General features: G+C 40.5%; 1 protein-coding gene across 1 annotated transcript; it reads left to right on the plus strand.

Moving 5' to 3' along the window:
• Positions 1-4,625: 4,625 nt before the first annotated feature.
• IL1A (interleukin 1 alpha) lies at positions 4,626-15,468 on the plus strand. The gene is made up of 7 exons (XM_043916164.1): positions 4,626-4,681; positions 5,312-5,366; positions 6,679-6,727; positions 8,357-8,579; positions 10,173-10,346; positions 12,121-12,242; positions 14,397-15,468. The coding sequence occupies exons 2-7, from the start codon at positions 5,320-5,322 to the stop codon at positions 14,586-14,588; spliced, it is 807 nt and encodes a 268-aa protein (XP_043772099.1). The 5' UTR covers positions 4,626-4,681; positions 5,312-5,319; the 3' UTR covers positions 14,589-15,468.
• Positions 15,469-15,494: the final 26 nt, after the last annotated feature.

Below are 15,494 nucleotides of genomic sequence, written 5' to 3' on the forward strand. Positions count from 1 at the left end.
GCTTCCCTAGTGGCACAGTGGATAAAAGTCTGCCTGCCAATGCAGGGAACATGGGTTGGGTCTCTAGTCAGGAAAGATTCCACATGCCTCAGAGCAACTAAGCCTGTGTGCCACAACTACTGAGCCCACACTCTAGAGCCAGCAGGTGGCAACTAATGAGCCCACATGCCACAATTACTGAAACACGAATGCCTAGAGCCTGCGCTCCACAAGAAAAGTCCCCGCTCCCTGCAACTAGAGAAAGCCCCCATGTAAGTGGCAACAAAGACCCAATGCAACCAAAAATAGACCCAATGCAACTAGAAATCAAGAAGCAGTTTTCATTTTTCCTTCCCATTCTCATAATGAACTCTCCGTGTGACCTTGGGACTTTGATACTTCCCCTCTGAGTGACTTCTTCTTTGATCAAGTAAGAGTTTAATTTAGATAGTGTCTGCAGTGCATCCTCCTCCAACATATCTTTCTAGGTCCTTTGATAGGCTAATAAGACAAAGCAGAAAAAAGTCGACATCAACTAGGGCAAAGGAAAGGAAGAGGTCACACTAAGAGAAAGAGAGTCCCTCGTGGTTGATTGAAACTCAGCTCTGGACTCTGAATCCTGTTTCTGCAATTTGGTAACCTCGAAGCCTTAGATAGACTGCTTCAAGACTCTGGACCTTGACTTCCTCTTCTGTAAATGTGATAAGAGTACTGACCTCATATCGCAGGATTAGAGGATTAAAGGAGATAATGTAGTATAACACCCAGAACATTCAAAGACAAGGTTACCTGTTAGATCCTTTCCTCTTTCCCACTAACTGGACTTTAAAAGCAGATTATAGGAGTGGGAAGTGGGAGAGAGGCTCAAGAGGGAGGGAATGTACTTATACTTAGGGCTGATTCATGTTGATATGTGACAGAAACCAACACAATACTGTAAAGTTATTATCCTCCAATTAAAAATAAATTTAAATTTTAAAAAAGCAGATTACAACTACATATGGCATCAGTTAAAACAAAAATCTCTGCATGTGATGGTTTCTGCACATTTTGTTTCTCTGAAGAGGCTTTTCACCTCTTAAAAAGAAATCACTGAATTCCCCAATAATTCACAGAGAGGAGTTATGTTTCTCTCTTTGGTCAGACACCCTGTTACATCCCACTACTTGCAATGATTTTAAAGTTGGTCCCCAAGATGCATATGGATGTTTCCCGTCTTCATGGTACAAAGGTAAGAGCATCACTAAAGTCCCCAGCCAGACTCCACCAGGACTATGTACTCAAGTACATTCATCACCTTCACCCCTTTCTTGTAGTTCAAAGCAAAAAGTGAGATTTCATTGGAGAAGAAGAGAGGGAAGCTATTTCAAACATTTCCTCTTTTATCTTTTTTTTTTTTAAACATTAAGAACCCCAGAATCACTGAATGATAGGCTGTTTAAAGCAGGAAAGACCTTGAAGAACAATTCATTTCAGCCCTGTCACTTGGCATCGGCGGTGATAAGAGATAAGCACCTATCTATCTGCAGTGAGAAGAGACGCTTGGGCTTGGAATCAGAGTTCGAGTTCTGCCTCTGCTGGTTTTGTGACTGTAGGTTGGTCACTTAACCTCTTCAAGAGTCCTCAGTTGTAAAAGGGCGTGGTGATCCATATCTCTCATAGGTAAAGTGGGGAGTCAGCGAGACTGCCTGGGTGAGAGCTCTTTGTGAACTACGTAAAGCAGTTTCCAAATGAAAAGCATCACCATGACTTTTTGGACCCACAGCCTTCAAGCTCGTAAAGTGTATCCACTCACCAACCAAAATACTACATCATCTATTCCACATACCTAATTTTGTGAATCATGAAAGAAAAAATACCGATGCCCAGCGAAATACCTGCCACAGAAGAAGTGAGCCATAAAATTTTTTAATGATGGAGGTAAGCAAGACTAAAGAAGGATTGTTGAGGTCTCCTCAGAATCAAGAAGTGGGTATAACATGAAACCACCCAAAGTCCCAGTCACAGGACAACCTCCAAACACTCTTGGGGTTCCATAGGTTTCTCTCTCTGTTTCTGAGAAAGAGGGGTTCTGATGCTGAGACTTACTCACAAGTCAAGTTTTGCTCACATTCACAGAAAAGCAGGTTCCCCAAAACAAAGCAAGGACTTCTCACTCTCTAAACCTCACCCACATTTTTGTTCTTTCTTTGAAACTGGTTTCAAGGAAAGTCACGTTCTGGAAAAAGACTCCAACCTGAATTGGCTGACTAGAAAAAACGTTCAAACCCTCCTTGAGAAATTCAACAACCCCATTTGAGGAATTTTCTCCAACAGAGATGTGACATCGGCCAGGATGGGTGTTGCCACTGCCGGTACAACCAAGGGTATTTTCCTGGATTACCAAAGAGGTGGTATGTATTCCTCCCAGAAACTGGTTATCTTCAGGGTTTCAGTGGAGGCCTTCGCCTGAAAATGTCCTCCCTATCGAAGTTTCCAATTATTATTTTCATAAGAACGATATTTTCTTCAATGAACTAAAGTGTTACAGTAATGACTATACAGATTCCCAAGGAACAGAAACCATCATTAGCGCTGTTATTATTTTTGTTTAGTCGCATCTCCATAGCAGCCCACGTTCACAATGTGCTTTGCAATTGTTTCTTAGTAATAGTTCTCACAAGATCTGTAGGAGGCAAGAGGGGGTGATCAGGGTTAATATTTCTGTGTTGCCTGAAGGGAAGCACGTGCATGCGTGTGTGCTCAGTCATGTCCGACTCTCAGCGACCCCATGGACTGTAGCCTGCCAGGCTGTTCTGTCCATGAGACTGCCCAGGCAAGAATACTGAAGTGGGTTGCAATTTCCTTCTCCAGGGGATCTTTCCAACCAGGGATCAAGCCCACGTCTTCTTTACCATTGAGCCACCAGGGGAGCCCAAAGGGAAGCACAGATGCAGAGAATCGGCTGCCATCACTGTCCACAAAAAGATCCATCCTGAGATCCCCAAGCTGGACCCCAGTCTGGTCCTACATTTACTTTGCCTGCATCCAGGATTGGCTTCCCTGGTGACTCAGATAGTAAAGAATCCACCTGCAACTCAGAAGACCTGGGTTCAATCCCTGGGCTGGAAAGTTCCCCTGGAGGAGGGCATGGCAACCCACTCCAGTATTTTTGCCTGGAGAATCCTCACGGACAGAGGAGCCTGGTGGGCTACATTCCATGGGGTCACAAAGAGTCAGACAGAACTGAGCGACTAAGCACAGCACAGCATCCAGGATACCATTTATTTCTGTGGCTCTTGTTTATAACAATTATAACACCAGGTCTATGACCAGGAGGAACTGAACTGGGCTACAGAATCAGAACCAGAGACTTTGCACCTAGGATAGACCTTAATGATCACAAAACCAGCCTCATCATTTACAAGTAACAAAACCAAATAGCATACCTCACTCACACTTTATTTCTGGTTCTGAGCTTTTTTGCTTTTCAGTAACACGTTGCACTTTGGTGCCTTGCCTTTCTCTCTTTACTTTTTTAAAAAATTCCTCCTTGACTCTCCCCATCCATTTCCTTTATTTAAAATTATGTGGCTTAAGCTCCAACCAGGAAAACGGAAACATTTATCTGCTGAGTCTGGTGTTCTGCCACCTGAACTGAGCCATCTTCAGGATACTGAAAAAGTCTTTAATGATAACAACCAGGCAACACTGAATTAGTTTCATGTATGAGTCCCTCCTTCTTTTCTCCCAATCTTCTTTTCTTTGGCCGTGCCATATGGCATGCATGATCTTAGTTCTCCAACCAGGGGTCAAACTCATGCCCCCTGCCGTGGAAGCATGGGGTCTTAACCACTGGACAACCAGGGAAGTTCACCCAATCTCCATTCTTGAATCCAGCTACTCCCTGAGTCTCCAGCTATCCTAATATACCTTGGGTTTAACCTGGCGAAGACTAGACTTCTCTTTGGGCTCTGGTAGAAGGTAACTTCACTGTAACATGAGCCAGGGCGTAGAGTTTTCTCATAAAGCTCTGTCACTTCTGTCTGAAACAGATTGACAGTATTCAGAGGAGTAAAAGGATTGACTTTTGTGGTTGACTGTCGATTTTCTGTCTTCTTCCCTGCCCTAACTGGGAGATTGTCTTCCCATCCTCAGAGTGATTTATGGCTACTCAAGCAAACCTCCCTCTTCAGAAAAGATGGGTTGGCTTCCCTCAAGAGCCGCTCCTTAGCTGCCAGGGGCTGTCAAGTACCATCAATTCATATTCAGCCCCGGGGGTGCAACAAAGGAATTAAGCTCCTAATCACCCCTCTAACTCTAACCATCTACAATTCTGCCTTGGGGAGTTTTCCCTCCCTCCCCCACCAAATACTTTTAGAAACTTAAATTTCCTGCTCTTTTCCCCTTTTTCTAAGACCACATGTTTAAAATTGTTAACAGCAAAAGCAATAAGTAAATGAATCAAGTCAGAAACTCCTGGAATCTCTAGGAATTTTTCCTGGAAACACTATATGCAAGTACATAATTTGTCATTATTTGGACCGGTATAGGTAGAATGAATTTACATACAAAACAGAATTCTTGTAAATTCCCAGTGACGCAATCGTGGCCACGCCCACTCCGGAGCAGACAAAAGGCGAGGTAGCCTGGCTCAGTTCAAGCCTCCACGCGAAGACCAGGGAGCCAGTCATCTCATTGCTGCTAGCTCGGTTCAGCAAAGGTATCGTCCTTATCACATCTTTGGCTCTTAAAATATTTTCCTCCTTGGCTGTGATCTCTCAAATTGACTTCTCTGAAGCTTAAGCCTCTTCCTTCCTTTGCCGTCCCTCTCTGATTTGGCGGGTGAGTTAGAATCATAGTCAGATTTCAGAAAATGATTCTCTCTCTGCTGGTGGGAAATTGAGCGACAGAGGAAATGATTTCCTGTGAAAGCAATAGATTACAGCCAAGCCTTCCTTTCGGGGTAGTCTCTGCTATCAAAAACTATTCAGAGAAAACTGGGAATTTCTAACTCTTTCTCTCTCTTGCAACTGTATAAATTAAATATTTCATGCTTTGGGGTTTTTTGGTTTTGGTTTTTTACTTATTCAAATTTTCATCAAATGCCTACCAAATGCAATGCATTGCGTTGGATGCCTAAGAGATACTGAAATTCTAACAGAAGTTTACAGTCTAGCAGAGGAGGCAAATACATATGCAGATCATTCAAAGGCAGTGAAAAGAAGAATGCTGAGTGTGGGCTCAGTCATTCACTAAGTGTTTTAGAAGCGCAGAAGGGAGGTGGTTCCCCTTGCAGGTGTCTTGTTCACACACTGGCCAGACTGACAGCTACTGGCATTTTCTGTTGCAGAAGTGAAGATGGCCAAAGTCCCTGACCTCTTTGAAGACCTGAAGAACTGTTACAGGTAGGAAAGAGATTCTGTTTGTTGTGACTTAATGAGGGAAGCAAGGCACATTAGAATCCAGCTAGGGGGGATTTGCCACGGAGTCCAGTGGCTAAGACTCTGTGCTCCCAGTGCAGGGGACCCAGGGTTCCATCCCTGATCAGGGAACTAGATCCCACATGCCGCAACTAAGACCTGGCTGAGCCAAGTAAATAAAATAAATATTTTTTAAAAAGAAAGAATTCAGCTGGGATTACAGTAACTAGCATGGGGCAAGACCAGCAGAGTCTGTAGAGATGTGTTCTACCTCTGAAGTCAGGGCAGGTTCAGAGAAGACTCAGGGAAATTAAGTATCCAGCAGGTAAACCAAGGTGAAATTTTTGACAGGGAGATGGCCATTTTAGAAAGATTACTTTTAAGGTCTCCTGACTCCTGGCAGTTCTCAACATCTACTTAGACCCAGCTTCAGTCAAGTTCACATGCCCTGCTACAGCAATGGATTGTCAGAAAGAGAAACCTTTCTTAGGAAAACTTGATCTCAATCTGGAATGCGAAATGGCTTCACAGCAATTTGAGCATGTGAAACCTACGCAGTCAGTCTCATTCAGATGCAAGAGAAAGATAATAAATAAAAAGTTTAAACTGTAGAACACCTTAAACAGATGCAGTGTTCCACAGTACCTACACACTAACACAAGGTAGACGATGGAAATGTTGCCTGGATGTTTTGCAAAGTATAAATGATTAAATCTGTTTTAGTGAATACATGAAAGCAAAGTGTAACAAATAACCTATTTGATTCAAATTTAGATGAAGTGCTTCAAAAGGATTTCTTTCTTAAGTTTAAATTTTTTCCCTGAAATTCGATTACCATTTTTCAATCCATTAGCCAAGCCTCATTTTTTGGTTTGTTTTGGTGAGGGGGGAGCTAGTTTAAAAAATTTTTAATTGAAGTATAGCTGACTTACAAAGTTGTGTTAGTTTCAGGTATACAGCGAAGTGATTCAGTGTTATATGTATATATGTATTTCAGATTCTATTCCATTATAGGTTATAGTCCCTGTGCTATACAGTAAATTAGCCAAGCCTCATTTTTATCGATAGAGTACAAGTAAAGTTCAAGGCCTGGCCTGATGATTACTAATTTCAGATTATCGGGTACAAATTACTGTATGGATGCGTATGCATAGAGGTCCTTAATTTTCAAAGATGACAGTAATGGCTATGTGTGTGTGTGTTAGTAACCAAAGCTAGTTTGGTTATTAAAATATGTTGCCCAGTGAATGTAGTGACATAACAAACAGAATTAAATTCTCATCATCTCGTTTAACAGTGAAAATGAAGACTACAGTTCTGAAATTGATCACCTCTCTCTGAATCAGGTAAGCAAATGACTGTAATTCTTAGGAGATTGCTCTCCTTACGCAGTATTTTCTCTACTAGAACAGCAACAGCTTGAATCTTAGATGCGTTTGTTTTGCCGTCACTAGAAGTCCAGAGATATTCATTTCTTCATGATAAGTGAGGCCAGCTCCCTCTGTAGACTAAGAGCTGATGGCACCCTTCATCTCACTGGATTTTCCCAGAACAGAGCAGAACGAACCTGAAACTCCAAGAATGGAATCTCCTGGGTCAGCCTTCCATCAGAAGGTTGCTTATGCCCCCCAGGGCCAGCACCCTTGGGCTACTTCCCCAGGGGTCTTAAATGATATGCTGTGGACCTCCTCTCTAACATCAGCTCCGGAGATTAGAGATAGCTTTCTAGATCTAATAGTCCATGAAGCTAAGGTGGAGGAAGCAGGCCAACTGAAAGTAAAAAATCTGCAGTCATTCAGATGCTGTGTTATTTCGCTAAGAGACCACACATAGACAGTATAGGTTCTGCTTTGTATGTCTTCGATACTGACTCTAAAAGCTGTATCTAGAGGAGTATTCCTAAAATATTTGAGCCTTGTCAAGTAGATGTTTAATCTTCTGGGGGGAACTAACTAAGTCCCTCACTAGCATCACTTGAAGACCTGAATCATCACAACATCTCTTTTTTTTTTTTACTGAAGTGTAGTTGATTTACAATACTGTGTTAGCTGCAGGAGTGGGGCACAATGATACATTTGTTTCTGATGTTTTCCAATGTAGATTATTACAAGATACTGAATATAATTTCCTGTGCTATATAGTAAATCTTTGTTGCTTATCTATTTTATGTATAATAGTTTGAATTTACTAATCTCATATCCCTAATTCATCCCTCCCCACCTTCCCTCTCCCCTTTGGTAACCATTCAGTTTGTTTTTTATGTCTGTGAGTCTGTTGCTGATCTGTATATGGGTTCATTTGTTGTGTTTTTTTTTTCAAGTTTTTTTTTAATAATTTTATTTGTTTATGTTTGACTGTTCTGGGTCACTGCTGCGCGGGCTTTTTTCTAGCTGCGGCGGCGGTGGCGACTCTTTGTTGTGGTGCTCGGGCTTCTCAATGGGGTGGCTTCTCTTGTGGCAGAGCATGGGCTCTAGGGCACATGGGCTTCAATAGCTGTGGTGTGTGAGCTCAGTAATTGTGGTTCCCGGTCACTATTGCTCCACAGGAAGTGGGAACTTCCCAAACTGCCTTCTTAGGGCGATTCTTTACCACTGAGCACCCAGGGGAGCCATGTATTATGTTTTAGATTCCACATGTAAGTGATATCATACAGTAGTTGTCTTTCTCTGACTTACTTCACTAAGTATAACAAGGTCTCATTTTTGAGTCTGAAGAGGGATGACAAAAAACCTTGCCAAGATCACATCCTTTGAGAGAAATCCTAAAAGGAGAGGTGGGAGGAAAGGGGGAAAGGGGAGGGATACAGAGAAAAGGGGGAAGGAGAGTGGGAGGAGGGAAAGACCGATGAAACGTGGGTCGCCAAGACCAAAATGGCCATTCTTCTCTCTAAGACTGTTGAATAAAACTCCTACTGTAAAGGAGTCTTGTTCACTGGCCGTGGACAGCCTCTCAGCTTCTATTTTCCTTCATCGCAGAAGTCCTTCTATGATGCAAGCTATGAGCCACTTCATGGGGACCACATGAATAAGTTTATGTCCCTGGATACCTCGAAAACCTCTAAGACATCCAAGCTTAGCTTCAAGGAGAATGTGGTGATGGTGGCAGCCAATGGGAAGATTCTGAAGAAGAGACGGTTGAGTTTAAATCAGTTCATCACCGATAATGACCTGGAAGCCATTGCCAATAATACAGAAGAAGGTAAGGGGTCAAACGCAATAATATCCTTGTTTTCTGTTTTCAAGAAAATGCAGACGGCAGAGTACAGGCGGAAATAAATCCTAAAATCAGAGTAACAAGAGGGCAACCACCCATTTGTCTGATAATTATAAGAAATGAAAATTAATTTTTATACTTCTGCAAAGGGAAGAGAGCAGTAGGTACTTGAGCTTAGCATATGTGCTCACAGGCTTACTTGGTGGCCATATGATTAAGTCATGTGACTTCTAGCCTATTGGCAGAAAGTAATTATATACCATTAGTGAGTGACCACTTATAAGTTATGCTATTCCACATACTAGTTATGTCTTGGGCAAGTTACTTAACCTGTCTGAGCTTCAGTCTCCTCTACTGTAAATGGAGTTAATCCAAGCCCCTAATTGTTGTGAAGATTAAATGAGTCAACACTTGCTAGTTTCTGAACTAAAATAATGCCTGGCACATAGAAAATACCTAATAAGTGTTTGCTATTATTGTTATTATTACTTTTGCTAATACTACAAACACTACTAACTTATTAATGACTGCATTATCTGTAACCTTCACAAGAACTCTGCATTCTCATTTTATATGTGAGGAAACTAAGCTCAGTGAGATAGTGACCTGCCCAAAATCTCACAGTGTGTAAGGGTAGAGCATCAAATCATATCAGTTCTACCTGACTATAGATGTCATGAGTTTTTTCCCATGCCTTTACTGTACAAGCCTCTTTGTGAACTATAAATCTAATATTTTTAAAGTAACAGTTGATCACACATGTTCACCTAGAAAATTAGAAAATATAAGAAAAAAAATTAAAATTACTCGTACTACCCCTCAGAGTTTACCACTGCCAGCACTATGTTACTTTCCTTATAGTCTTTTTCGTGTACATACACACAGACTAACAAACATGATGAACATTCCCAGGATCAACTGTGTGCAATTTAATAGGCAGCTTTTTTCATTTATCAATACATAAAGGACATTTTAGAGCACCAGTTTTTCACCAATATATGTAATGTGACAATGACTGGCTATATCAATAAATCTTGATTTCTATCATCATTTACTTCCTCAGTGATAAAAGATTCCTGGAAGTAAAATTATTCAGAGCCATGAAAATTTGTAAAGCTTCGAAACATACCACCATTCAGAAAGGTGGTAGATAGAAAAGAAAAAAAACTTTTTTAAAGCAGACATTTATAATGGCACCTCAGTGACATATAAAATTTTTAGTGGATTCTTTTCTCAGGGTGCATTGATCTGAAAATGTAGTTGGAGAATACGAGGAGTCTTCCTGGTTACTTACAAACCTCCAAACAACCAAAACAATTGTACATGTGATCTCTTTTAATAAAAAAACAACCATTGCCTGAAGAAAAGAATCAAAGTTTTTAGAGATAAGTAACCACAGGGGTAATCCTGGAATCAATTCCGCTGATAGGGTGATTTCACTTCTTTGTCAATTTCCTCACCTCCTTTGGGATATTCTTCAGGTGCCTTCAATAACTACTTTGTATGCTTGTAGTAGAGCAGATACATCATCAGTGTTTGTACTTGGACATTAATCTGAGCTTGTGATAATGGTTTTAGAAATCATCAGGCCCAGATCAGCACATTACAGCTTCCAGAGTAACGTGAAATACAACTTCATGAGAGTCATCCACGAGGAATGCATCCTGAACGACGCCCTCAATCAAAGTATAATTCGAGATATGTCAGGTCCATACCTCACGGCTGCTACATTAAATAATCTGGATGAGGCAGGTAAATGGACAATTCTGTCATCTCCCCATCTTTAAAAAAAAAAATTGATTTTATTTATTTATTTATTTTTGGCTGTGCTGGGCCTTCATTGCTGCAAGAGCTTTTCTCCAGTTGTGGGGAGCAGGGCCTACTCTCTAGTTGCAGTGCTCTGGCTTCTCATTATGGTAGCTTCTCTTGTTGGAGAGCATGGGGGCTATGGGGGACTCAGTCTTCAGCAGTTGCAGCACAAGGGCTCAATAGTTGTGGTTTCCAGGCTCTCAAACAGTGGCTAAATAGTTGTCCACCACATGTGAGATCTTCCCGGACCAGGGATCAAACCCTTGTCTCTTACATTCACAGGCGGATTCTTTTACCATTGAGGGAAGCCCTCTCCTCAGCTTTTTATTTCTGCATTTCTTTTAAGCTTTCTGCTTTTAAAGAATAAACCTCTCTAGATTCCTGGCTTTGCACATGAAGCCCATTACCCCTGGTTTAAAAAAAAAAAAAAAACTTCTGGACCCCTGGTTTTAAAAAAAAAAACTTCTAGGTTAGGCCAGAAAGTTCAGCCAATTTCAGTTAAATCTGAAAGCTTTAACAAGTGTTCTAGCTCTGAAAGACTAAGGGCAGTAAAAAGCTTTCTAAGGTTTTCTCTCCCTTGGTTCTCTGACACACTCTTATCCTCAGATTTTAAAAGTAAGGAAACTGAGTCTCAGAAATATATAATGACTTACCCAAATTTACTCAGAAGCCAATGAGGAACCTGTTGATCAAACTTCCTATTAACACCAAACTAGAAAGAATCCTTATCTTTGATAGCATAATTGTGAGGCAAAGCACCCAATAATTTTAAAGAAAAAAAAAAAGAAACCAGGAAGATTTGCATGTGTTCTGAAGAATGAAATTTAGGATCCAAGAAATTTTGTTATACCGAGCCAGCTTCCACATTGCACATATTTTTAGCTTAAGGACATGTCATCAGTAAACAAAATGATTTCCAGAGATCAAAAGAGGTTACTCTGTGCTAACAAGCAGGGCTGTTTCTAATTGGATATATTTCAGCTAACATGCTTTCTACTCTATGACATTCACAAATTATTTTGTGTTCTACAAAATAAATTGTTTTCCTACTTGATATTATTTCACACAATTTCCCCATATATGGACAGAGTATATGTTATTTGCCATTTTTAATGGTGCTAGGATATTCAGTCATGTTGCTGTGCAGGTGTCCAGGGTTTCCTCTAAATAATTCAGTTGCACATGTCTTTGTATAAATTATTTCTTTTTCTATGAGGGTATTTCTTTGGAGCATATTCCAAATGCTGGATTTCTAGGCATAAATAATCTTACAGCTCTTATTAAGCATTGTTCTCTAAGGAAAATTGAACTGCTTTTCACTATTCTTAGCAACATATGAATGCATCAGCTTCCCTAAATCTCCCCATTTTGCTCATGACTTCACAAATTCCAGGGTCTTATCCCATTAATATAATTATAAGAGATTCAATAATATTCCACCCACAAGCATTCATTCAACATAGAAAATTCTAAAGTCATTAGGTATTTACTTTCCTAGTAAATATGGCAGACATTGTGAGGGATACAAAGATGTATCAATATAAATTCCATTTCTGAGCTTCAGGTACTTACATCATAGTTGGGGACATAACTACACACACGCACACACACACACACACACATACATACATACACACACATACAGCATCTTCATAAACATTTGATTTTATACAAATACAATGGATTTACTTTCTTTTTTGGCTTTTCTCTTTGCCAGTGAAATTTGACATTGTTGCTTATGTATCAGAAGAGGATTCTCAGCTTCCTGTGACTCTAAGAATCTCAAAAACTCAACTGTTTGTGAGTGCTCAAAATGAAGACGAACCTGTCTTGCTAAAGGTCAGTTGTTCCCAGTCTCCAATCTACCTTCATTTACAGCCCATGCATTTGTAGATGATCCCAAGAGGCAGACATCCCTAGCAGGATGACCCAGTTCTTTCCTTCCCACCACAGTTTCACCTGCCCACCTACCTTCCCGTCCTACTTCTGACCCACTATCCCCAGAGGCAGTTCTAGGCAGGATCTGTGAGACAGCAAGATAGAGCAAGATGGCAGTGGCAAAGTACATAAAAGGCAAATTGCCTTCTTCTTGCTCTTTTCCCTGCCTGATCCTTATTCACTTCCCATTCCTGGGCATCTGTTTATTCCATCACTCTTTGAGATTTACTGACACTTACCTGACCTATGTGACAGTAGGTGTTAGGACAATGGAGCCTGCCTCTAAGAAACTCAGTAAGCCACTGAGATCAGGGAGGATGAATCACCTGTCAAAGGGTGCAAAGCAAAAAGCTGTGAGCCAAGCCCCAAGCCCTCCTGACTCCACCTCCTCCCTCTCTTCATTGGTGCCAGTTTTCTGTGTCATCCCAGCCTCCTCTCCACTACCACCTTCCCGTCCGAACATAAAGACATAAACACATGCCCACTACAGCCAAATGTTTCTCCACTGACTAGTAGGTGATTCTTATTCACTAAATGTATAATCCACCACCCAGTCCCTCCCCAACTAGGATTTATGTGGGTGCATGTGTTTCTCTTCCTGGATCAAGTGAGATGAAAGTGATGTCTACAGAGTAGAGCAGTAGCTTCATTCGTGAATTCACTCAACAAACGCTGTTTATTGAGAGCCTTCAGTTTTTCAAGCAGAGTGTCAATAGCTCAGTAGACAGTAGTGAGCCAAAGCCTTATAGAACTCAATCTTCCGAGGAACACAGGAGGCAGACGAGCCAAATGACCAGCAAAAAGGGCCAGATGCTGTAAAGTCAATGAACAGGGTGCTGAGATAGAGAAAATAGGACCATACTGTTTAGACAGAGCTCCCTGTGAGAAGAGAGCTGTCAATAGAAAGGAGCATACCATCAAAGGGGTGATGGGGCAAGCATTCCAAATAGAGGGGTCTGAGTGTACCTAGCCCTAGACCTTCAAGAGGTTACAGGTGAGTTTTAAAGATCAGAAAGGACACCCAAGGATCTGGAAGCTAGGGTACCCTGCAAAAGAGGAAAGATAAGTAGAGGAAGGGAATTCAAACTGAGAAGTGTCCTGTTTTTGCATATTTTTTCTAACTTGGAGAATAGAACAGAAAGCAGGCAATAGAGTCCAATTAGGATGCTGTAATAACAGTTGGGGTGAGTGAGGAGAATTGTGAGACAAGTGGAAAGAAGGAGACAGAATCTGGTTATATTTTGGAGATTGAACCAACAGGAGGAAGAGGGGAAATTCCATTTACTGAGATGGGGGAGGGGGGGGAAACAGGAGAAAAATAGGTTTGGAAAATAAAATCCTTGTTGACATTGAAAACCCCAGGGAAACCTCAAAAGGATGTTTAGTTCTTTTAGATTAAAAGAACAGAGAAGCATCTCAAGTTAGAATTTGAATTTTGTTTTTCCATGAAAGCACTTTCAGACTTTTCTCATACTCACAAGAGGAGTATGATCTAAAGAGACTACAACTGTCAAAAAATTGTCTTGAAAGGATTCAACTGCTGATATGCCTGGGAAGTTGTGTGTGTTGGGTTGAGGTTCTTTTTACCTTCAATTGTTGACTTAAATATAGAGATAAACATGTCTGAATTCTAAATTACTTTCCCAAAGTATGCTTTGAACATTTAGAGGTCAAAAGGTTTTCAGGTCTTAGAGTCATTCATGCTCAGATTTGATGCAGAATGCTTTATGCCTGTGTTGGAGGCACTGTTTCACCCTACCTCTCAGGATACAACAAGACACTAGTGTACTTGACAGTCTTCATGATGAAATTGGATTTCTCTCCACTTAACTAAGGAAATTAATTATTATGAATAGACAGGGCCATACATCTAATAGGCATGTAATGAACGCTTTTGGAATGAACAAATGAATGAAGAACTTGTATTATCATGTTACGTAGTCATAGTCCTAAAGTGCTGTGTTTCGCACGAAGGCCAAATGCCAAAGGATTGAGGTCACTTCTTTTTTTAGCATCTTCTTGTTCTCTAACAGATCTTTGTTCTCTGTATCCTAGGAGATGCCTGAGACACCCAAAATCATTAAAGATGAGACCAATCTCCTCTTCTTCTGGGAAAAGCATGGCTCTATGGACTACTTCAAATCAGTTGCCCATCCAAAGTTGTTTATTGCCACAAAGCAAGAAAAGCTGGTGCACATGGCAAGCGGGCCACCCTCCATCACTGACTTTCAGATATTGGAAAAATAGCCTTGATTGTGCACTCTACTTACTTGTAAAGTGGTGACCATCCGTATGTACTATGTACATGAAGGAGTGGAATCCTTCGCTGTTAGTCACTTGCTGAGCATGTGCTGAGCCTTTGTAATTCTAAATGAATGTTTACTCTCTTTGTAAGAGAGAACACAAAGTCCAGTAGAACCAACACTAACATATAATGTTGCTTGTTATTTAAAGAACACCCTATACTTTGCAAACTACCAAACAATTTAATTATTATTCTGCACAATAATCTTGGGAAGACTGAGGCTACTATCTGTGGCTACAAAAGGTTCTTTCCACATTATAGATGAGTAAACTAAGGCATAAGAATATTAATACCCATGACAGCAGTTGAAATAAGCCATGGACACACAATTTCATTCCAACTGCTCAGCTTCTACTTTTAAGCCACTGATGGGCCCTTTATCAAATACTGTAAGTTTCTGGGGTCTCAGTTTGACCATCTTCAAAATCAAGGTAATGATGACTATAGTCCTCCTACCTCAATAGTATTTTATGCCAATGAGTTCATTTAAGTAAAATTTTTCTTGAAGCTGAGCCTCAAGAAGAATTCAAAGTATGAAATGTTGTTTTAAGTTATTATTTATATATGCATATATATTTATAACCATTATTTCTAAGATATTATTATTATTTCTAACATATTATTATATTTATGGCAATTATATTTATATTTATGGCAATCCTTGCAATCTCTGAGTATGACCAGGTATCTTCAATAATAGTAGACAGTGTTTTCCAGGCTGAGTGAGTTTGAGGTACTAAAGCACTTTGGTTCAAGTTGTGCCTTTTCCATTGTCATGAACTTCTGCATTCCAGTACCTGGGAGCCCTGTGATTATGATAATAAATTTATATTAATTACTTTGTTTGT

Source organism: Cervus elaphus, chromosome 11 (genome assembly GCF_910594005.1).
Source record: "Cervus elaphus chromosome 11, mCerEla1.1, whole genome shotgun sequence".
NCBI lineage: Eukaryota > Metazoa > Chordata > Mammalia > Artiodactyla > Cervidae > Cervus > Cervus elaphus.

Bases quoted from the DNA above. Each gene is read 5' to 3' on its own strand.
- IL1A (XM_043916164.1), top strand. From the start codon at position 5,320: ATGGCCAAAGTCCCTGACCTCTTTGAAGACCTGAAGAACTGTTACAG. The intron at 8,580-10,172 runs GTAAGGGGTCAA...TAATGGTTTTAG, and splicing joins TGCCAATAATACAGAAGAAG to AAATCATCAGGCCCAGATCA. The intron at 12,243-14,396 runs GTCAGTTGTTCC...TCTGTATCCTAG, and splicing joins ACGAACCTGTCTTGCTAAAG to GAGATGCCTGAGACACCCAA.